Here is a 24,520-nt window from a genome sequence, read left to right on the forward strand (position 1 = left end):
GCTGCATTGCAACACTATTTAGAAAAAAGGAAAAAACACACTCCACAAAGGCTAAATGATTTGAAATAACTGAAGAGATTTCCAAGAAAATGGAGGAAAATTATCTGAGACTTCAAGCTTAGTCTTCTAATTAAAACAGTCAATCAATCAAGTTTTGGTACTATGAGAAATGACGGCATCAGACCTAGTTTGTCAGTCACTCCATTGACAGGCTCTGTTTCATTCACAGTTAAATCATTTAAGCTGTTTCTGTAATGTTTAAAGGAATTTTAGCATTGTAGTTTAGAGTGCAAGTCTATTAGAATTATATCAGATACAACATTGACTTCAGCACTCTATTGGAAAAAGTCTTCTAATTGAAAATGTTTCCTGGATCACACATCTCTGGGAAACAGTCCATTCTGAGAGCTCACGGTTCATTTTAGTCGTGCCATTACATTACATTTTTGCTGTTGTATTTTATTTGTCTGCAGTTCTTTTGGTTGTCATGATGCGGCTTTCTTAGTCAGGTCTTTCTTGAAAAAGTGGCTTTTAATCTCAGTGGGACGACATTGTTGAATGAAGTTTAAATTGAATAAAATGTCTCTCCCCAGCATGGGGACAGAATATGGTTTATGGTTTATCACCACTCTCTCCTCTGTTTCCTGTGTGTGTGTAGTATCCAAACTTTCCAGCTTCATGTAAAAAACTGAAACCACAAAGTAAATATCAATAAAAGTGTCAACTGTGGGTTAAAACTCATAGTTAGCCATTCACACAAATGCTGTTTCTATTAAATATGGTGCAGATGGAGACAACTGGCACTGTGTTCTTTTAAGGGTTTTTCCACAGATTTCCCATCTTTCCCATCTAATATTTAAATGAGACCTTTGGGTCACTCCACATCCCCCAAATTCCTGACAGCGGTCCAGCTATAATAATACCAATACCAAGGGGAGGGTGGATCATATTTTCACCACTGTCTCAGCCATTATTCTTTCCAAGTGTTCATTGAAAAAACGTTTCCATTTTTGGTTCCTGTTCCCTCTTCAGTCTCATAATGGATTTAACTGATTTTGTCTGTCCAGCTCCAGTGATCTTGTCTTTCTCTCTGGCCACCTTGTTGGTAAAACAAGGCACAGCACAGACCAGTGGGCAGCTCATCAGGTTAGAAAGGCTAGTGAAGCAAAAGAGGTCAGATAGACGGACTGACCGTAACGCTACTGTGTCTGTTCGTTCCAGTAACATTGTCTCTGCATGACTTGCCCTGCAGGCAAGTCACATAAGGATAAAGTTTCCTCGTTTCTACCTCACATCCAGATCTCTTTGAAATCCAAAATACATAATGCAGAATCTAAAAAAAAACATCTCCATGTGCTCCTCTGGATTTAAACCCCTCTGTCGCCATGAATAGACGACTCATGTAAATGTGGAACTGTGGCATTAGTCACGCTGGAGCGACAAGGCCCTACTTGGATGCTTTGACTGTATTTTGCTCCAGTCTGTCTGTTCTTATCTCGCCACCCCATTCTGTCTTTAATCGTATTGCCTCAGTACTGTATCAGACACAAAGACCCGTCTCCCGGGAGTGTCTGGGAAGAAACCGCGCAAGAGACGAATAGCAGCGAGCAGCGGGGAGTGGAGGGTCGAGGGATGTGGGCTTTTCAACCCAGTGCTCTCTTAAAGGGCTAGTTCAGCTTTTTAAGAAGTGTATCTGATTCCTGGGGGGCTGGAGGTCCTTTCAGTTTATCCAAAAAACACCTGCAGCAGTTATTTTATCTTTGAGAATTCAGGAACAGAAGTTAAGCATTTGTTATGAAGGCTAGTTGGTGTCTGTTGGGCTAAAAAACATTTCTTTGAAAAATTATATTTGAATTTGTTTTAAGAGTAAATGCTTTTAGCCTGATAGACTTTCACTAGCATAACTGCCAACTGCTCAATCTGTAACTGAACATGATCAACTCTTTCCCAAAGCCAGAAACTGGAGAAGACCTGAGCCTGTGTCTTCAGGTATTAAATCTGATACACTGACACCTTTTACACAATTTATACCCTTTGCATTTCAGTTTGAGGATAAACTGTGGAGGCAGATAACAAGAACACACCAGTATACAAAATCACACAAATATCACAAATGTCTACACTACCAGTCATAAGTTTAGACATGCATTTTTCTGTATTTTTACTCTTTTCCACATTTTAGAATAATAGTAAAGACATCAAAACTATGAAATAACACAAATGAAAAGTGTTAAACAAATCAAAACTATCTTATATTTTAGATTCTTTAAAGCAGCTGCCCTTTGCCTTGATGGAAAGGCAAAGGCTTTGGAAAGAAAGTCATACATAGGCATCAACTTCACTACTTATATTTGTCTAAGAAACAAATTTCAAGCATTTAAGCAGAAGCCTTTAGATGAAAATGGCTTTAAGATAATGAAAAACATAATGCATTCAATCAGGTGTGTCTGGTAGTGTATACATTTGGTTTCTGGTTAATGGAAATGCATAGGCCTACTGTCAAGAAAGAAATTCCAATACAGTTTGTCCCATTTTTTTTTTAATTGTTGCTTGTCATTGAACATGAATGCCTAATCGATGCAGTTGATGCCTAAAATCTACCAAAACAAAATGACACCAGGGTTGCAGACGGACACTGAGCATCCAGCGAGCAGCTACTGTACCGCAGGACTGTAAAAACACACCACACGCCACAAATGACCAGATTACAGAAACGTTGCTATTGTACGCGTAGACTATGCAGGTTTTGCTGAGAGATTACACAGGATACATTGCAAATTTTGCTAGCATGTTAGCATGACAGAGGGTTGTCGGGTTTAAATGAGGTGTGGTGTATCCAGCTGGGTTCCTGTCCTGTAGTTTCTGTCTCTCCTGATGAGGTTGCGGAGCTTCATTCCCGGATGTAAATCCGTGTGCACACTACGTCGTCTGCCCCAAACGTCTGGAGGAAACACAAAGAAAGTTCAATATTTCAGTTATCTGATGCTCATTAGTCCACATCTTCAACTGGCAGGAAAAGTTAAGGATATAGCTTTACATTTTGAACTTTAGTTTATTAGTTTTCTTCAACAAACACCTGTCACACTGAGCCCAGTAAGTTTCTACATTCCTTAAGTTTTCCTTAAAAAACTTTTTTAGCCTTCCTCATTGCAATGAAAGGGCACACCTAGCTTCAAGCTAGTCAGGTTGGGATAGCTGCACCCCTTTGTTTAAATGATTAAGATTAAGATGCACTTTATTGATCCCCTAGGGGAAGTTCGGGATGTTGAGAAATGAGAAGAGTAAGATCGTTTTTGGTTACTGAAGTACTTAAACAAACATTAACTTCACAATGTGACAAGTTCTCAGTGAGGAAAACTGTCAAATAAAACTCCAAAGTCAAGGAAATCCTTTAAGTTATGCTTCACAACATCACATTCAACATTATGTCTGTCAATCTGGGTCATACTGCAAACTGTTGATGATGAAACCAAAAGAAACTCCTCAATCACTGGCTTATGCATCCAATCCCCTTAATACACAGGCATGAGTCACTTGAATTGAATTTTCAGATGTGCCATAATTTTCTTATTTTATTTTAGGCTGATGTAGCTGCAGAAAATTGCAAGACTTTGCCCTTAAAGTGTTTTCAGACTAAACCAATTAAATGGAACATGCAAATCTTATGGAAATGTGCCCCACTTACAGTGTGAACTGCCACAGACAATCAGACCATTGCATTATGATTGTTAGTCCTCCTTTGAGACTCTAGCTGAAGCTCTGCAATTGTTCAACTGTCTCGGTGTCTGGAGGCTTCCTTGGAAACTGATAGATATGATTCAGGTCCAGACAATGTTTGTTTTGGCTTTTCCCGTTCTTTGTCCCGATGGAACGAGGTTGTCTGGGTGCAGTGATGACTCATGCCTGTTTTTCGCTTGAGAGGCACAAAATTCTTCCAAGATTTTTAACAGGATGATATTTAATCAATACCACATTACACAATTTATTCCTCTGAAGCGTTCAAAGAGATATGTCACATGACTGTAACGTTTTTTACTTTTAATCAGGCGTATGAGTTTATGAACAGATGTTGGAATCTGCACTGATGTCGTGTCCTTTATTTTGTGGATAGATGTCAAGATGCGATTAGTTTTGGACATCTAGCCGTATGGTTAAATCAGAGTCCTTACTTTACCATAAACTTTACTTTTAAACATCTTTAAATTTGAGGATTTAGGATTCACTGTCTCCCCCTGAATTTTATTCTTGGCAGGATAAAAAGCCATTAAAAAAGCATTTAGACCAACACATGACACTAAAACTCTCACTGGACCTTTCCAATGGTAGGGGAACATCTGGGACACACTAATGCCTTTAAATTAAAATTTAACTTACAAAACAATTGAACACTTGAATAGATTAATTAATAAAGTTGAAGAGTTTACACATGTAGCTGTGGTCAAGGAGAAACCTCCATCATATTGGCAGTGGGCGACATTACTGGCCAGTAGCTGATATTTAATAAAAGGCCAATATCAGCCTGATATATTGACAAACCGATATCAACCAAACCCTCGTTTGTGTGTCGCTGTGAGTGTTTCAGTCAGTCTGAGTCTGTGTGGGTCTGTTTATGGCTGCAGGCCTTCATGCTCAATTTCTGCTCATATCTAATTTTTTGGATGGCTGTTCATATCTATTCTAGGATGTAATCCATATCCCATACCAATATGAACTGACAGTGATGTGAAAAAATACACATGCACACAGTAACAATAACAAAAGATGTCACATCTGTTTTTGTACATATACTTCTCCCAGTTGTTTTAAACACGCACAGTTACAGTAAATGGGTCTTCAACTTTTGACTGAATTTAGGCGTTTCCCCGAATACCCGTCAAGTCGTCCGTGTTTGCTTTCTTTCTGTTGTTGTGTCTCATCGCCTGAATGAGATAAGATTTACTTGCTGTCACGGCTATGTCGACAACAACTACAAGTCACATGTAGGTCACACTTCCTGGGATCCGATTTTGCACCACATATCCATGCGCTCCACATCAGACATGAAAAAATGCAACTCCGTGCAAGTTTTTGCTGTTCACTCTGATCAGAAATCATCAGATCTGTGTCACATGTGAGGGACAAATTTAGATATTTAGAACTGGGGCGTTTTCAGCTGCATTGTGAACGTAGCCTGTGTGAGGGGAAGGATGGTGTGAAGGCGGTGGGGACTGAGGTGAGAAGAGCAAACCGCCTGTCTCCCCAGTCGTCCACATAGACACTCTGTTGCTGTCACAGCTCGGCCAGATCAATCTCCATTAGCGCGCGGGCTCTTCAGCTCCTCCAGGGCAGCCGGGCCAAAGTGTCACCAGAGCGCCGGGCGCTGTAGGCCATAACACTCTCTGCTTTTATAACCCAAGCACTGGAGGAAGATTTCACATGTCCTTCCTTCTTTTCGGTAAGACAAAAATGAGGCGCTACCAGCAAGCTATTTAAACCAGAAATGGAATGCTAACATGCTCTTCAATAGTATACAACTCAACTAAATACTAAAACAGCATCAAGGATATGATTCAAAGAGGTAAAAGCTGTTTCTGCTGTTCTGCCCACTGCATACTTGCTTCTTGCCTGTAATACTAGTATGGTGCTATGCAAATCCTGCAATTAGTTTGGAATTCAGCATCTAAAGCGTCTTTATTTTTGTTCCAAATCCACTGACAAGGTTTTGCATTTCCGATGTTCATCCGACAAACACTTCCAACAACAAAAGCGGACCGTGGGAGCGTCGAGCATTAAGAGGGCAAAGACGTTGATGCAGGGTTCCTGAGAACTGTTTGTCGGTCCGTTGGTCTTGGCCTGCACCTCTGCACATCGTTCGGGGCGCTTTAGACCCGGTGACTCCTACCCATATTAATCTGGCTAAATACGGGGGGTATTACTGCAATGTCAGCGTAGCAGCTCCTCTTGTTCTCCTTTCACGTCTCTCTGTGGGAAGGATGAAAGCTCGGCTCCTTGGGAAACGGCCCCTCTCATTTCCTTTATAGATGAATCTCCAGGGTGGCTTCATACACTCCCTGCCTCATTTTATTAACCATCTCTCATACAGAGAACACCGGCTACTTTCAAATCCCATCTTAATGCATCTGATGTCCTCCGAGCCTCCCAGCTGCTGCACACAAGCCTCATAACAGACCGACCATACAGATTAGCCACCATACACATCATACCAGCGTGTTTCTGTTGCCTCTGTATTACTTTATGCACCATGCAGGACATTCATTTGCATGTTTATGAGGAGGGAGAAAGAGCAGCTTTACTGGTTGAATTGATTTTAAATTGAAAAATAGTTTTTGAATGAATTTTTAAATAATTTCTCTCTTTTTTGAGGGACACAAGGACCTCGGCCTGAAATGAGAGTTGTGTAATCTGCATTGTTGCTTATGTCCTTCATTTTTTTTTTCTTCTAATCTATTGACTGGCCTGGGGCTAGATGATGAGTCATTTTCTGAGCACTCACCAGTATGAGCTCATCGCCTTTCATCTCTCTGGTCCAGTAGGTTTTGGGGCCGTCACCGTCCACCAGAGTCTGCTGACAGTGGATCTTGTTCTCCGTCTCCCAGGTGGCGAGGCTCTGCAGGTGGGAGGGGGGAGGGGCAGGTGGGGGGGGGAGGGGCAGGTGGGACAACAGAACGAAAGGTCAGTATCTTGGTCCAGGTCAGTGATGACAAAAACGCATTCGCAAGGTGTATCTTAAAGCAACAATACATGACATTTTCATATCAGTAAATGTCTGTTTTGCAACTCGCTATCACCGACTGATAAAACAAAATAGTGATTCAACCTATAGTCAGTTCATGAAAGCTTTTATATTCTCTGTTCTAAACACCCGGAGTCTGGTAGGTCTTCCTCTGCTGCACAGGTAGTGATGCGTTTTACGATTCCAGCAGCAGAAACAGCGGTTTGTTTGGAATAAACAGAAGAAGAACTGGGTAGTTAGCATGAGCAGCGATAGCCACCATGGCTGAACAGACAAAGAAAAGAGCGCCACCTACAGAAACTCAAAAAAATCCAAGGAAAAAGACGTCACAGTCCCGCCCACATTGTTTGATTGACAGGTGATCTCTAGGAAGTGCTGAGTAGAAACACCACAATAAGGACGGTTTTGCACCAAAGATGTCACCAAAATCAAAAAAACGAGTCCCTTTCCCTCAACTTGCCTCGTCTACTTCTACTTCAGTTAGTGACTTCCTACATTTCCCAGAATGCCTTTCAACAACCCAAAGAGAATGGGCCTGAACTTGTTGCATTCAGCTCTGGGTTATATATGTGTCGGTGGAGAGAGCAATAGAGATAGCTGCAAGAGAGGTTTTCCGGTCAAGAAAAAGTGAGTCACGCCTCTTACTCAAAACACAACATGACTTGTGGCTGCATTGCATTCTGGTCTATTGAGGCTGCTGTCTGTGGAGAAATTAGTCTCTCTGCCTCTTCTACGATGGATTTCTCCCTGTATGATTGTTGAATGTCGGTGCAAAATGGCGGCTCTAGAAAGAAGCCCTCGCTTTTTGATTCTGAGGGGCTGACACCAAAACCTTGATGTTTAAGATAGCTGAAAAATGATCTGCTATCAAACTCCATTTTATCACAAATTTGATCTGTTGGGCGCTAGACGCTACTAATAAGTTGAACTTTTAGAATGCATTTACATGAACTTAAGAATATATTTTCCAACTCAAATATATTGGCTTCAGCAGTCTGCAGAGAAAACATAAAATCCTCTTAGCTTTCAGTAGGTCAAGGTCTCCCTCTGCTAATTTGCTTCAATATTAATTCAAATGAGTTCAACAGGATTAGTCAGATTTTGACTTCAGGACTAATTTCTTTTGGAATAATTGACTCAAATTGCCTATCAGAGAGTTAGCAATTCATAAAGAATCAGAGGCGATGAGACCCGTGATGCTAATTTGTGCTAATGGAGAGGATTTATCATTTTGGTCAGTTTAGGGGGCATTAATTACCATCTTCTTTTATTACCTCTAATGTCTACTTCAAACTTAGCACACTGTCACACAGGCTGCTCTGTTTTCAGCTGTTTTAGAATTAGTTTCCTCGATCCAGCGTATTGATTTTCCTCCATCCAAAGTTTTAGTCAAAATGCCATAGGCTAGCCTGCTATCAACACATTCATAACTGTTGGGATTACAGTATGCCGCTATCGGACACTAATGATATTATCCCACAGTTGAAGTGTGTTTTTCTAGTCAGTAAACCCAGCTGCATTTTCCTTTTCAACATTGCACCAAACCGCTGTGATCCAGCTCCAAGGCCTGCAACTGATCAAAGCGGCGTTGCTTAATCCAACTCGAGCGCAGTATTTATGCACAACAAAGAGTCCGGGTCTGAGCAGTGAATTTTATTTTGAAAACCGGGATTGTTTTTCTCATAATTGCCAGTAAAGTAGTGCATTTGCAGTGTTGCTCATAGGCATTTCGTCTGATAATTTGTCCTGTTGAAAATAAGAGAAGTGTATATTTTCAGCACTGCAGTGCACTTTGGATGGAGCGGCAGCCTCGGTTTCTTAGAGGCAAATGTTAATCACCATATCAAAGGTAAGGGAAGCCATCACGGGTCCCTGCGGGCCGCCGTCCTCAGACTTTGCCAAGCTGAACAGCAGAGGGGCTTTTCTACAGCTTTGCTACAGCTTTTCTACAGCTCTCCCTCCCCTCTGTTTTTTCTTCTTTCTTTTTTTTTCTTTTTTTTTTCTAATAAAGCCAGAACCCAGAAAGTCGATTAGCTACGGCCCCATTCTAGCGCTAGCATCAGTCTCTGGCGCTGACTTGGATGGATTTGCTCTCTCATTCTCTCTATTGCACACTAACTCACAGATAAATACACACACACACACTCTCCCTCTCTCTCCTCCAAACAACACACACACACACACACATACACTAAAGCCTAAAACAAATTCATCCTACTTGTCTGAGGCATTTGTTTTACCACGTCTTGTTTTTTCTCTGTCGCTTTCTAACTGGATACTTATCGGAGCATCTGCTGTTGTTGGCTCCGGTTGAGTCTCACAGAATTTAGTGTCTCTGTGTGTGTGTCTAAAGCTAAGTGGGAGAACATCTCATTTCCTGCATGGTTTAAAGGTTTTTTTGGGTTTTTTTTTTTTTTGACTTAACAAAATGTCTTTCAGTGCCCAAAATAACACGCTCACTCCCCCTTGAACCCATCTCGTCACACTGTGTGCTCAGGCTGTGTTTCTCGTGTCAGTGGTTGCTCACTATAATTCCCAATCTGAGAAGCCTATGCCAGACTCTTAGTATTCAAAGTGTTAGGGTACAGTTGCAGTTGTTCTTTTCTATTAGACATCAACTTGATTTTACCTGTTAAATTGAATTTTAATCACAAAGTTGTAGTTTAATCATGAAGTTACAGAACACAGTTACAGTTGCTCTTTTCTATCAGACATCAACTTCTTGATTTTATCTGTTAAATTGGCTTTAATCATGAAGCTAATTGCACATCAAGGTGGGGAGCAGACAGGTTAACAAATTATTTTTCAGCCTTGAGACAAATGAGATATGGATTGCATGAAAGGGGTTGCAACTCCACACCCAATATTTTGCCTGCTCAATGTTTTACTGGAATCACTCTGAAGCAATCAGTCCTTTAACTTGACAAATCTGCAGTCTCTTTGGCTCGAGATTTTAGATTCGGCCGTGTTTCGCTGCAGGCCTGTTCCTGCCTCTCCATGCTGGATGACCTACAGTTTGTCAAATGCGAGGAAATTAGGCATGGCAGTCTCAGACACACTGACCCTCATCTGTTCTGACAATACAGGCCCGCTCCATTTCCCCCAAACCTTGGCAAGGCTGCCTGTCAGCTCACCAAAACACCAGAGGACTGGCCTTCGTCAAAATGCTAGAAGATGCAGTGCTGTATGTGGAGTGTGTGTATAGTCCACTGTCCCTATGTATATACAGTATGCCATGACCTATGTCTTTGGACTGTAAGTGAGATCATGTTGTCCTTTCACTATGAAACTCTTTAAGGTGTGATGTCAACCAGAGAAATTCACATTTTCTGAATCTGAATCTGAATCTTATACAGAACTTCTATTGTTCTTGGCGATCACACGGACTCTGATCCTTCTTTACACAGCATCTCCGTTCCCTCTCCCCTCTCCCCTCTCCCCGTAGCCTCATGGCAGGTGACTAATACTTAACGTCGGTCTCTATAGCAACCGGCTGGGCAAAAGGACTCCATCTGTCAAAGTCCTCTTGCTCAGAAGTGCCGTGCTTTTGTCGTACACTGGAAGACAACAACGGCTGCACCGAGCCGCTGTGTTCAGATGAGAATGACTTGTTTTGTTGCCTTTCTGCCATCAGAATGTAAAGCTATATTTATCTTTCAACCAAGGAATGATCTGTTTTAATAGAACAGTGTCCAATGGTGGTACAATAGTACAGGAGGTAGCGCAAACTCCTGGGCCTCTATGTCTTTGCCATCCTTCATGAAACACCTCCATCCATGCAGAGCAGGTGTATAATCGCCTCATTATGTCTGCCACTCTGAACCCATCGACCGACAGGAAGTGCCTTATCACTTTCTCCTCTGAACAGGAGCGCTCCTGGAAGTGAGAGGAGGCCGTCTGATCCCTCGACAATCCCGCAGATTAGAGGGAGTTTTTTAACCTTGTGGCGGTGTTAATCAGCCCTCTGGTCTTTGCCAGGCACAGATCAGCGTGTAATCCCTTTAACCACGGGGGCGGCCGGCCTCAGCCAAACCCCACTTAGCCCTCTGCTGCCAACCCCTCCACCTCAACGTCCGCCAAGCCCCGTCCGCCCTCCGGCTCATGTGCCAGTGTCACTGGGCTGGCCGTCCTGCAGGTCTGGCTCCAGTCTTGCGTGTGATTGCCACACCGGTAGACAACGTGCTGCTTTGACTTCTCCTTTATGAGTGAGAGACCAAATATATCATCAACAACATTGATTTTTCCACGAATGAATGCCGAGACGCTGGAATTGCGTTTCAAGCCTAAACAGAGGGATCTGGTGAATGTGTGATAACAACAAGGTCTCGTCTGCCTCCTCACAGCGAGGCTTCGTGTGGCAAAAAGCTGTGGCGCTGACAGCCGTCTAGCCCTGCCCAGTACCCAGCATGCCCCAGGGCACAGACAGAAGGAGCCACGCTGTCTCCTGGGATCCAAATTAGGTCATGTCTGCTCTGCCCGACTGCAACATGTAGTTCACGCCGTAAAAATAAAGGTAGAGGCAAAAAATCGATATTTGAGATTTTAGCTGCTGAATGCCGCTTCAGCATAGTCGAAATCTCGGTTTGACAGTTCCATTTGTGAATAATATCTCCAAAATTTACCATTGTTATCTGAATACATGCAATTGCGCATATTCATTGATGTAATTTAGACAGACAGAGATCAAACCACCACAGTGGATTCTGTTCCGCACACATACCCAGAAGCGCTTTGTGGTTTAAAACAAATATCTATCTCAACTATCTCAGGCTCTTGCTTGAATTATATTGACTTAATGTAGTGCATGCACGCAATTACACATTTTTTCCCTTTCCATGTGCAATATTTTCTCTCCGCAAGCATGAATACCACTTCAGTTCCACTGCCCAAGAATTTGTAGGGTCACTTTTCAGTACAGTAATTTTTCTGTTATACATTTGTGAACAGAACTTGAAATTGTCCACCCAGTTGGGAAACAACCGGGAAATGAGCTTGGCAGTTTTATTGTCTTCTCCGAGAGAGTTGCAAAACAATGTGTGTGCTGTTTCAGTCTCTGTCGTGTCATGAATAGACTACATATTTTTAGGCTTTTGGTGAAATGTCAAAAAGTCAATCAGTCAACTGCATATAGTTATGGAGATAAGATACAGTTTACATACCAGTATATCCATTTGGGAGGGGGGAAAAAACTGAAGTTTCTTATTCACTCTCTAAAAATAAATTGAAATTGTTTTGCCACCCAAGCATGTAAGATATCTACCATCATTTGTTTTCATTGTGTGATGTAAGAAATTTTGTAATAGGAAGAACACATTTTCCAAATGGTTGGAAGAAGACTCCTTGTATGTCTTAGAATATATAACACTATCTACAATACAAATACATCTATTAACCAGTGTCATGGAGTTGCTCTAGTAGTTGTAATTGTTTGAATGCTCAACTGTTTGACTGGGCTGTAAAATAAAGCTTTTCTAAAATGTTTCAGTCCTCCAATATTGAAAGGGTTTTTGTTGTTATATAATTAAAAAGTTTCATTCCAAAAAGTGTTTTGAATTGAAACCAATTGATATATTGAGACTCTCCAATTTGACAATATAGTTGCTTGCACAAAAGCAAAACTCATCATTAAACATTACTGAATTTATTGGCAATCTTGAACCATTTACTCAATAGATACTAACATTTTAGTGGATATAACTGTCTGTGTTCTTTAAATATTAAACAACACAGACACAATTGTCTTTCTTAAACAGATATATAACATTTACCCTTCAATTGCAGATGTTAAACTTCTTCATAATATTTTCTTCCATCCATCCCTTAGAGATAGACATCACTGTTAATCTTGTTAACGTAAATGGACAGCCTTAGGGATCACTTTCACCCAGGATGTATTTTTCCCTGATGGAAGCGGCGCCTTCAAGAATACAAATTTCCTGATCCACAAAGCCCAGATTCATCCAGCGGTTAGAAAAGCAGTGGAAGCTGTCAACAACTCACCCATCCTGGATCTGTTATGCAACTATCCTCCACTAGCACTGCAACAGACACTGCAGCTTATTCTCCCTCAAAGTTTGTACTTTAAGCTGAATAGGCATATTGCAGCACACCACTCATTACTTTCAAACTATTACTTTTCGGGGAATTCATTGCAGCCGGAGGCCCTGGGTTCAAGCATCTGAATCCCAACCAGCTCCAGGTTCGCTGTTCTGTAGCTGAACCTGACCTCTGACCTTTCTGTGGCCGGGGGTAAAAGAGGCAAAAACAGAATTTCAGGAAGCGGCACCTATTTAACAATACATGTCAAAAAAATTATATGTTCATATTTCTATGTCAGAATCTCATTACTTCCACGCTTTAGTTGTTACTTCATGGCATACAATCCAAAAAAACAACCAATAATATCATCACAGATCCCTCCCACCATATAAAACTCCTTAATGGATCCTGTTATCCCATTGGTTTACGGCCACTTTTGAATGATTCCTCCCCACTTTATGCCCAAATATCCTTTTTCGTCCGGAAATTCATTCAAATCACGGAGGCAAGATGCTCTCAAAATGCCACTTCATTGTGACTTTCATTTTCGAAACAATTCCTCTCAGAGATGGAGCAGCAGTGCAGTAATACAGCAAGCATACAGTAAAATATGTGATTCTACATAAGGGCTACATAAGTACAGTATGTCGTGGTCTCCTCAGTCACCAGACCTCAACCCAGAAGAGTGTTAATGAGAGACTGTGGACTGCTGAGTGAAACCACGTTCATCACTGCCACCAACAAAGCAGTAAATGGCTGCCAGTCTCATGGAGAAATTTGTTTCTATGGTTTATCATAAGGGATCCATCATCTTTGATCATACCATTTTCACATATGTAAGTTGTTGTTTGTCCATGAACCAGAACATCTTACCACGCCCATTGGGATCCACACATAGTTTTATATCAGTGTTTAGATTACAGCAATTACAGTGTAATAAGCCAGTAATAACATGTGTCTATTTTCCACCTGTCTTTGACAAAGGACTCTAAAGTATTTGCCGGTCAGATTGTTGACTTTGTGTAAGATAAACCAGTGCAAATAAAAAATACTGTTTCTTTCAATATCTGTAGTTTCAGTATAATAATTCCAAATTTCCCATACATTTTGTTACTGTCTAATGAGAGAACTCTAATTTAGCACTGTAATTTGTAATTTAATTTATTGCTACTTTTATTCAGCTCCTGGCCTTTCTTTTTGACGGCTCCCTCACCTGTTCCTCTGTGTGACGGGACAACACCGCGTCTCCATGTGAGCTTGTCAAGAAAATGAGTATCAGTTTATCCGGTGTGACCTGCTGATAGTAAACAAGGCTCCGTTTCTCCCCAGTGAAAGGACAAATGTAGCCGGGGATCTGGGGTTGCTAAGCGCAGAGCGATGCCGTTGTAATAAACAGATGTCAGCCACTGGCCGGTCAATGCCAGCTTGTCTTATTAAAGCCATTTTCTAATTTAGATCCTCGTTATCTCAATTGTAGCTGTGGCAACATGGTTCTGCCATGACGTAGTGTCTCTAAATTCCTCAACTTTTGAGACACCATTTATTGTATAGCTGCAATAACATTATTTGGTCTGATAAGCAAAATTATGTTTATATCACATGGAGAAGCTATATTTGATTTTCTTGATTTGATTTTCTTTTATTTTCGTGTCCAACCCTCATGGGTTTACAACACACCAAAGTTACAGTTGCAGTGGTCACACATTTCATTTCATTACAAAATTACAGATTATTGTACAGCTCGGTACAGTTTAAACAAAATATTCTGCCTTCTCTCCCAAGCTTGGCAAATAAAATCTGCTACAAATAAGATTCCCTTCTTGAAGCACAACTCAAGTTTTTCATAATCATCCAGCCCAAAGAAATCAACATAAATAGAGGACATTTTACTAAAAAGTACATCCCTTACGTCCTTGTAGACAGGACAGTAACACAAAAAATGAACCTGATTCTCAATTTCACCTAACTCACACAACAAACAAAGTCTGTCCTCCTCTGGAGTGGCATTAAACCTGCCGGTCTCTAGGGCTAATGGTAATGTTCCTGAACGTAACTGTGCACATGGGGATCTTTGTCTTTTGTTTAAATTATACTTCACATAAGGTTCTACACTGTAGCTACTCTTTATGAGACAATAAGTTCGTCATTTTTGTTTATACCATATATCAGCAGACCATTTTTGTTTATATGTGAGAAACACTCCTAATCTCCTGAATATCACAAAATAAGCTGTTCTGGAAAATGAATGACAAATCGTTCAAATAAAATAAGGATTTCAACTCATTGGCCCAGGGATGACCATGCGAAATGTCCCAATTAAATATCTTTTTAGTGAGTCTCTGATCAGACATCGTCACAAGTCTATTCCAAAGCCGAGGCATTTGACCTATATGTGAGATTCCCATCCCATATCTCCACTAATGGCCAAAACTGAAGTAAATTTATGGACTCCCAAAAATGATTGAATAGCTCTGTGATGCACAGTGTTGCAACTTGTATGTTCACAGAAACCCCAAACCCCAGAATCATTTCAGGCACAGGACACACACATGAATTATAGAGTTGTGTGTAAGTATGGAATCCCAGATTACCACATCGTTTAACTTTGTTCAGTACAGATCCCAGCGCTCCACCCGCTGACTGAGCTAAAACACCCGACAGCTATAAAACTTACCCACTTATCTATTATAGGGAGAAATCATTTGCAAAAGTTTATAGTTACAGTCACAATTTATTATTATTACACAATTTATTTCGAATTGTAATCTCAGAAAGTGATTTCTGGCATAAAAATATGAATGATTGAAGCTTGATGAAAAAGAATGATGATTGATATTATTAGTTAGCTTAAATCAGTGATTCTCAACCTTTTTCATATCAAGGACCCTTAATTTAGTCCACATTTGGGCCTCAGACCCCCGTTTGATGAGATTTTGTGTATTTTTATTGTCAGATATGATTTTGTCCAGAATTCCATGACTATCTGTATTGTAGGTAGAGAGATAACAGAGAAACTGATCAAAACAGGCATTCTTCTACATTTTCTAATTGTGTTAACTTCTTGTAAATGAAATAATGGTGAAGTTTAACAATTCATCAATTTGCCTGGGGACCCCCTGGAACCCCCTCAAGGACCCCTGGTGGTCCCCGGACCCCATGTTGAGAAACACTGGCTTAAGTAATTTAAGTACCATTAAGTAACATTGCCCTGTAACACTAAGAAATGGTAGTTACAAAACACTAGGACCACCTGCTTTTTGAAATAGACTGACAAGGTGAATCCAGGTCTTTTATTCATTTTGCTAATTAAATCCACTTCGATAATGAAGAAATGCAACTGAAGGGGAGGAAACAAATCAATGGAGGATTTTTAAGCCTTGACATAATTGAGATACATTTTAGATGTGCAAAAAAGGAGGTGGAACTCAATATTGGGAAGGTAATCCTAATATCTGATATACTCCGAACTTCACATGGACTTTATCAGGCACAAGAATCGAGCTGACTAATCCTCCGTACCTAACTGTACACAACCTGTTCATTACATAGTTGACCTAAAAGTCCAGGTCATGTTAGGGGATACATGTAGGTCTCTATGAAGCTCATACTGCATGTAACAGAACACAGTCAGTTGTATTTTTCAGGGTTTCTACACTTTTTTCATCCATTTTTAAAGTCCTTACCTTTTAAATCCTCAGTTTTTAGGCATTGTAGATCTATTGTTTGTTGTTTTACAGCTCTGACTACTGGCTGATATTCCCAACAGTATACACAGAGACTCAGGGAAGCAGAAGTGTGGTCGTGAATTTTTTGAAACTTTTGGTGGATTTGTTGTGAGTTCCAACAATTTTTAAGATCTTGAAATTCTCAAAAATAATTTTACCGATTTTTCCCATACTTTCCAAACCTGTGTATAGGAGCTGTGGCTTTTTTTTTTTTTTTTTACCATGAACCAGGATAACTGTTGTGTTTGCCCTATCAGTGTGTGATGATGGAGACTTCAGTAATACTGTATTCTAGGATGGGTGTGAGAATTCCCCCTCTGGGCATGGAGCGGCTTGGAGAGAAACTACCATCCATCTCGCCTCAATCTGCCCTTAATCCAGCTGCTCAGACGTGAGGATGATACCAATGATACCAACGGATGAGACTGCAATGGATGGAGGTATTAATTTTTCATGGGACGCTCAATAACAATAGCATGGAGAGAGCCTCGAAGGCCTTGAATGCACACACACACATTTCCCACTAATACTACTGCTATACTCCTCCTACACAACCACCTCCTCCACACACACTTTAAAGTCTATCCTCCAGATATATGTGTTAAGATCACAGTGAAAAATATCAGAATTACTCTTTCTAAAATGCTAGCATGAATTATTATGGGCTATTGTTGAAGTTGTTGGCAACCTTAAGCCCTTTGCTTATAGAGAAGTTGACAATTTAAAGGATGTAATCACCTGAACATCAAGTAACAATGTTCTATCCAACATGGATGTATGGCTTTCAATTTATGTCCTCCCTGTATACACACACACACACACACACACACACACACACACTTATCTGAAGCTGTAAATGCGCTTATGTCTCACGATGGCGAGCCGAACGTTTCTTCATGAGAATGAGATTTAAAGAGAAATGAGGACACACTGCTGGTGCTGCAGGGCATCTGAGTCATGTAGAGAATCACACACACACACACACACACACACACACACACACACTTACATCTACCGCTTATATTAATTGTATTAGAGCTGCTTCTTAGAAATGAGGCATAATGTTCTTTGAATAAACAGAAACAGACGCCATAGGAGGTTTGGGCGAGTGGATCAACCCAGGCAGAAAGACACGGCACGGAGCGGGAAAACAGTTTATCCAGCTGTATCTGGAAAGACAGTGACATGATTCTGGGCCTGTTTGGTCTGATGGCAGACTGGCGCCGCAGTTAGAAGCACAAATGAGAAGTGAGAGAGCTAACAGCAGGGTGAAGTCAGGGGTTGGATCATGGGTTTCATTACAAAATACTATATAATCGTTACATGATAGTGATTGCTCAGGATTTTTTTTTTTTAAATACAGATGTTTACATAATCTTAAAGGCAGCTATTTGTCCCCTACGCGATGAAATCAATAGGGGATTCTGGATCTGGCTTTGTCTCTCCATCCATTGCACGTGATATCTCAAGTGATATTTTGGCAGAATTTTCACCGATTTTGACAGAACTTGGAGGCATGATGCATTTCGGCGCTATTTTCCAGTGTTTACAAAATTACACGGATTGGCCTGATGGGGGCGCTGTAATTACGGGTCAAATTTTTAACTCAAATGTAACATCTCAGATATCACTGGTCTGATTTTAATGAAACTTGGAGGGATGACCAAGCGGTCAAAACCACAAGTGAATTTTGAAGCCAATACAGAAGTGGTGGCAGGCTGCAATTCCTCTAACGTCCGCTAGGGGCCGGCTCCAAAAAGACTCCACATCCAGCCCAACTCCATGCAAGTCAATGGGACCACAACCCAACTTCTCACTCAAAATATAAAGTCAATAAATTTTTTCGACAAGAGGTTATGGCCTCAGTAGCTAATTTCACTTCTTCTAATGTGTGTCCATATGGTGATTTTCAAAATAACTGCGTCATTAATGGGATATAACAGTTCGGCTTCGCTCTGGCTGCAGTGGCTCCAAAAAACGTCAACATGGTGGCGATTGTAAAGCCGATCTTTTAGCTTCAAAACGGCCTTTCAGAAACCTATGGATGACATCACACTCACTACGTCCATCTTTTTTTTTACAGTCTATGCAGATGACGCATTTTGACACTGTGTTCTGCTGTTTACACTGTGCTATAATTAAAGGTCACTATTTTAAACTTTGAACTGCTGCACCACCAGTCTGATTTTGATGAAACTTGGAGGGATTGTTACTGATTGGCTCAAAGAGCCCCTGCGTCATTCGTTGGGAATGACAATGTTTACTTGTTTGTGAGTTACGGGCTCAAGATAACTTCAGTGATATTCAGCGGTGAGTTTTACCTCCATCCTGCACTAACAATCATCAGTAAGTAGGTGTTGAGTATGTGAGACATTTTTAGACAGTGGATGTCTAAACTGAAGCTAAACGGAAGCTCTACCTTGCATTTTCTCCCGTCCACCGTCTCCTCATCAAACTCTTCTCCGATGTGGAAGTTGATCTCGGTGGTGCGCACAGTGGTGGACGTTTTGATGTAGAACTTCTCGCCGTCCTGGCGGATCTCCACGTGGGGCCTGGCGGCCGCCGCCCCGGCCACTCTCCTCAGCATGGCGTTCACACCTGACCGCGCATGACCCAGACCAGAGGGAGAGAGAGAGAGAGAGAAGGAGGGAAGGAGGTGGAGAGGAACAAGGCAGTCAAAGTCACAGTTGGCAGTGCTGAACAGAAGTACATTGGGTACAAAATATTAGGACCACCTGCTCTTTCCACTTTAAACATTAACCAATTAAAGGGGCAATAAGTATTTTTTTACTGCCCCATAGTACAAAATGACCATAATATATCTGCAGGGCTCTGATAGGGTTATTAATCAATACCAGTGACTCAGTTATTACTTCACCAGCTGCTGAGATTTCTGGCTTTCAAAACTCACTTTGTGGCTCGTTTTCTGTTTTGGAATAAAAACTCCCGGCTCACATTTTCAGCTGTTCAACGATGGAGGACGGTGCTACAAGTGAGCGACTGATGGCGCAAGACATTTAGTTCGTAGTTAGCAGTGTAGCTCAAAAAAAACAAAAGCAGTATTATTATTACAGTAATTTGCACCATATATTACCTCTTCACTAGACGTTTCTGCTGGATCTCTGCTCTAATTAGCTGGTTTGCTTGTCTCTATTGTGAAAATGTGACTTTATTGTTTGTCAATTACAGGCCACCATAATTCAAGGGGTGAGGGGGGTGGAGGCTGAGCCAAAGACCTGTCAATGTTATTGTTAATCATATTCAGGTCGATAGAAGTCATAGATGACTTATCTACTTAAATCATGAAAGGGAGATGCAGACAAAGGAGATTGGTTAAAGAAGGATTTTTAGTCTTGAAAATTGAGACATGGAATTAGCAAAAGTGGGTATAAGTCAATATTGGGAACACAGTTCTAATGTTTTGTACTGTGAATCATGGACACACACCAGGTTAGCACTGAGCAGGTTACCGCAAAATCAACCCCACCCTATATGTGTCTGAGCGAGAGACAGACAAAAACAGCCAGAAAGAAGTAGAGAGAGAGAGTATTTGAGAGATGAAGTCATGGAGGATTAACTAGCGAGGCTTGATCATTCGAACACAGACACCACCCGTTTCGTTTCGACCAGTCGTCGATGTGTCCCGCTGTCTTTCTATTCTGCTAAAACGCTCGACCCCACCCAGCTTTCCACAGCACTCCAGGCCTTCATGTCAGCCTCTATCATGTACAGGACACAAAATACAGCGGCGCATGCTGGCTGCATGTCACCCTGTGTTGGTGTGTGTAGCAAACATGAAGTTCCACTAATATTTCATACTTCAAATTGTGAATAAACAAGAGTGACAGAAATGCAGATGTTTCAAAAGAAAGGAAAATGATAACTGCTCTGCAGCTCTGGCAGTAACTTCAACTCGAGAATGAGAAATCTGGGGAATTTTGGCACTGGAGTCTGTGTGAGAGATTAAGTTTTTGGCTGTGGCAGGAAAAAAAATTGACACTTGAGGTTGACGGGCCAGATCAGCACCGGCTTTTCCTTTTGTCTGGTGGCTGCAGCAGTGTAAGACTGCCGTTCTGCGCGTGGCACGGCTTTGGCTTGTGGCAACACTCTGGCATGCCCCGTTTGACTCTGCAAGGCCATCTGGCTCGCCCTCTGCCTCATGCCCTGCCAAATGTCCTGGGTCTTTTTACTTCACTGCCCTCTCTCACCTCCTGAAGTAGCTGAAGATATAGAACGTGTATAGCTTTACAAATAGGACCAAGTATTTCACTTTGCGAAGCTATTCTATCATGGATTTTCAAACACAGCGTTCAGCTCTGCTCAGTTTTCAGAGATCCTCCAAAAACCAAAACCACTGTGGCCTTGTCTGGTCAAGACCCAAGCATGTAAACATCATTTTGACAGCTGACATCGAACCCCACCCATGTTTCATGACCCGGGGATCACGCCTGGGGTTTTACAGTGTTAAATATGCATGAGCATCAGTGGGAGAGTCAATCAGTAAAAATCATTTCTGAAAAGTTGACTTTTTGGAGTAAGCATTTTAAGCATTTTTTAGGCATCATTCTTGTCTGAAGGGACTTACAGTGACGATACAATAAGCTTCAGTGCTTAGATCAACATCATTAAGCAAACAATAGCAAGGATTGCATGGGTTGGCACAAACAATACACCCCAGCACAACTCACAAAATGCTTTGTTTGTTAATGAAGGTGACAGAACTTGAGCTAATTCTCACAAACACTACTAACAAGATGTCTAAGGTTTCTACATGATCCTGATGCTGCTTCCTTTTTGAATCCAAACCTCAGTGTCTTGTGTGTTTCTATGTTTTTTGACCAGGGCCTTTAATGATACAGACCAATCTTTTCAGTAGTGTAACAGCAGATCACCAGAAAAAAATAGAATCACAATAGACTTTTGACTCAGCTGTGAAGGTAACAAGCCTACAGTATCTCTCCATTGTTGGGGCAAAGGCAAACACACATGCCTCCCCTCAATTAGTTAACAAAAGACTAAACCTGTGTGAGTCTGTTCAATTTGTACAGCTCCGCTCACTCTGTGTTCCCTTGTTCCCCTGCTATCCGCACCATGGTGAACAATCCCCTCCTACTGTAGGGAAACCTCCGAGTCAACAGATAATTATGAAGACGATGATGGAAAGTGGCGGCCCAGCAGCATTGGAATCCACATTAGCCGGCCGTCAGCGGCTCTCCATTGACCAAGCACTTATGTAAGAGCAAACGAATGATCTGCTCAGGCAGATGTGGTTAATGCGTTCATGAATGGATGAGGCACTGAGTTCAGAGAATGACTGCTTTCTCCCTGGACATACAAACAGAGGAACAGTTACCTTATGGCTTACAGTATAAAGACCTTTCCTCTCACACAGAATGGGGGCAGGATTGCTGGAGAAGTGTTAAATTTGTTTGGTAAAGATGAAGGTTTGCATTCTGGCCACAAACGTGATTTGTCACATATCAAAAATGAGCAATTCCAGACCGTACAGAAGATAAATTTATACTGGCTTTCAAAGTAAATTTGTTCACAAAGGGCCTTTGAATAGTTCCAAGGCATTAGAGAGTAGATAAAAGTAGGAAATGGTAGAGTAGATAATCGTAGGTAAGGATATTCAAAAACAAAAAGCAAGCGGAGAGTAGAAGCTTCTAGAGTCTGGTATGCAGCCTGATCCCCATCAAATCATACATGCTTGCTATTTAGTGCTGCAGCAATGCGTAAATGAGACTAAATTATGGCCTTTCAGCTTTGCAAGGTATAAATTTAACTCTACTCTTTGACTTCAGTTGCCCAGTCTGCTGCTAAAATAGGAAGCATTCATGTCTCTAAAGTTTTCATTTATGATCCGGTGTGTTGTCATCAGTTCCTGGAGAGTTTTTTCATCCCTGCACTGCTTTCAGAGCTTTACACCACACATTCCAAAACCTCGCAGTGGGAATACTCTCTGAACATTATTCTAAAAACACCCAGCCTTTTTGCTGTGGCCCTGTCTGCTTCAGTCCCGGCGTGACGAAACACCGCCACACAATTGAATGACCCAGTTAAACTTGTCCACATCTAAACCATCACAATCATCAGTTAAGACTAAGAAGGGTGAAAAAAGAACAAAAGATAGGACGCAAGAGAATGGCACCGGGCTCCGGAGACCTCCGCTGGCATTGCTAATGCATGCCCTACTTAAACGCTTAACATGAATAATGTTGTTCCCCCCACATGTTCCTGGTAACAATACCACGTCTGTTTGGGGAGGAATTCTGCATCCAGCGTTTCATATCTCCTGTATAGCCGAGGGATTTCCCTCCGCATCTCCCCGTAGATCTCTGCCTGCTTTCCCAGGCAGCTTCTCACAACAAAACCATGTTGTTGGAAGTAAAGCATTCCATCCCAGAGGAGAAAGAAAAGCCTTTTTTGTTTTGGGTTTTTTTTAATGGACATGATTGATAGTCAACCTCACGCAGGGATGCACTGTTGCACAGGCTACGGAGGGGAAAGGAGAGGGGGGGAAGAGAGAGAGAGAGAGAGAGAGAGAGACGGGGAGATGGGGAGAGATAGATCGGCAGGAAAGGGCTTACCCAGGGCTTTGAGAAGTTCATCGAAATTCTCACTGCTCTTCATCTTCCAGGTGCCGGCAAAGTTGGGCATGTCTGCTGAGGCTGAGGGTAAGGGCTTCTTCGCCTGCAAAAAGAACCTGTTCCACGCTCTGATGTCTCTCTCTCTCTCCCTCTCTTTCCTCTTTCTCTCTCTCTCCCTGTCTTACTCTTTCTCACCCTCCTCCTCCTCCTCCTTCCCTCTCTGTGTCTCTCTACACTCCTGCCTCTTCTGCACTGGCCTCAGCCTCTCTTTCACACTATTACACCAAGTGTCTTTCTGGGTTTCCCTTTTTGCAGCCTGTTTCCACTCTCCTTCACACACACACTTGTGCTGCACACACACACTCTCTCTCTCTCTCTTTCTCTCTGTCTCTTCGTCTGTGTGTGTCAGTGAGCTCCTCAGTCTGCCGGCTGCAGCCTTGTCTCCGCTCCGTTATAGCTACTGTCTTTAATGGGAGTCAGAGGAGGTCCCTCCCCCTGAAAGCTCTGTCCCATTAATACAGTAGAGCAAGATTGACGTCTCTGTTTTCTCTGGGGATCGGACAGACTCCAAGTCCTTCTTTCAGAGTGTATTTATAGAGCAAGGACGAGTCAACTGCTAGATTGTGGATAGTCATTTTTGAATGTGGTATGGAAACAGTGTATTAGAGTGAACTTCAGAATTGTTGACAAGATGATGAGAAAAGATGAGACAAAAAAGTAATTAAAAAAAAACAAGCAACTCAAATCAAATCTATGTTCTATACTCAAAAAATTAGAAAATATTCCTTTTTCCTATATTTCTTTATTCAAAAGTAGTAGTTCAGAATAAAGTTTGGTAAACAGTGTGATAACTTGTAGAATATTCACACATTCACACTATAAAGATAATCAAACCCCCCTGAATGTATTATTTGATCATCTAATTTCTATAATCCATTTAACAATTTCAGGTACCTATCTAGCCTCTGTCATTGTCATGTAATCCTTTAGGATGCATCATTTTACATTCAGATCTGTGGGTTTTCCACTTTCATTTTCTCTGTTATAGTTTAAAATGCATGGTTGACTAAATAATGTGAAGATATTGAAACTTTGTGCAAATTAGCCTGAAACCATAACTGCACTACAACCATAGATCAAAGAGATGGTCTATTTCACGGATAATGATTCATCTGGCTGTTTCCCTGTTGATCCCTGGGGGGAAGAAGGCTGGTGAGAACCTCCCTGTAATGTGTTAGTCTGTATCATTATGTAATGTGGAAGCAGGGTGATCGTTTGGGGATTTAGCCTCCTCAGAGCTTCAGTACCTTGGCATTGGATTTGCTAACTAAGTAGTCAACACTACACTAGGGTATATACCATAAAAAACTACAACTGAGGTGCCGTTGAGCAAGACACTGAAAGCTGCTCCAGCCGAGCTGCTCGACCAAAAC

At 41.5% G+C, this 24,520-nt stretch overlaps 1 protein-coding gene across 1 annotated transcript; it reads right to left on the reverse strand.

Moving 5' to 3' along the window:
* Positions 1 to 2,595: 2,595 nt before the first annotated feature.
* On the reverse strand, positions 2,596 to 23,496 carry crabp1a (cellular retinoic acid binding protein 1a). Its single transcript, XM_071515072.1, has 4 exons — positions 23,088 to 23,496; positions 18,917 to 19,095; positions 6,494 to 6,607; positions 2,596 to 2,941 (listed from the first exon to the last, which is right to left on the reverse strand). The coding sequence occupies exons 1-4, from the start codon at positions 23,155 to 23,157 to the stop codon at positions 2,891 to 2,893; spliced, it is 414 nt and encodes a 137-aa protein (XP_071371173.1). The 5' UTR covers positions 23,158 to 23,496; the 3' UTR covers positions 2,596 to 2,890.
* Between the last annotated feature and the right edge of the window lie 1,024 nt (positions 23,497 to 24,520).

Source organism: Centroberyx affinis, unplaced genomic scaffold (assembly GCF_046629955.1).
Source record: "Centroberyx affinis isolate AG114_WGS23_722 - 3 ecotype Tasmania unplaced genomic scaffold, CSIRO-AGI_Caff_v1 ptg000301l_1, whole genome shotgun sequence".
Lineage (NCBI taxonomy): Eukaryota > Metazoa > Chordata > Actinopteri > Beryciformes > Berycidae > Centroberyx > Centroberyx affinis.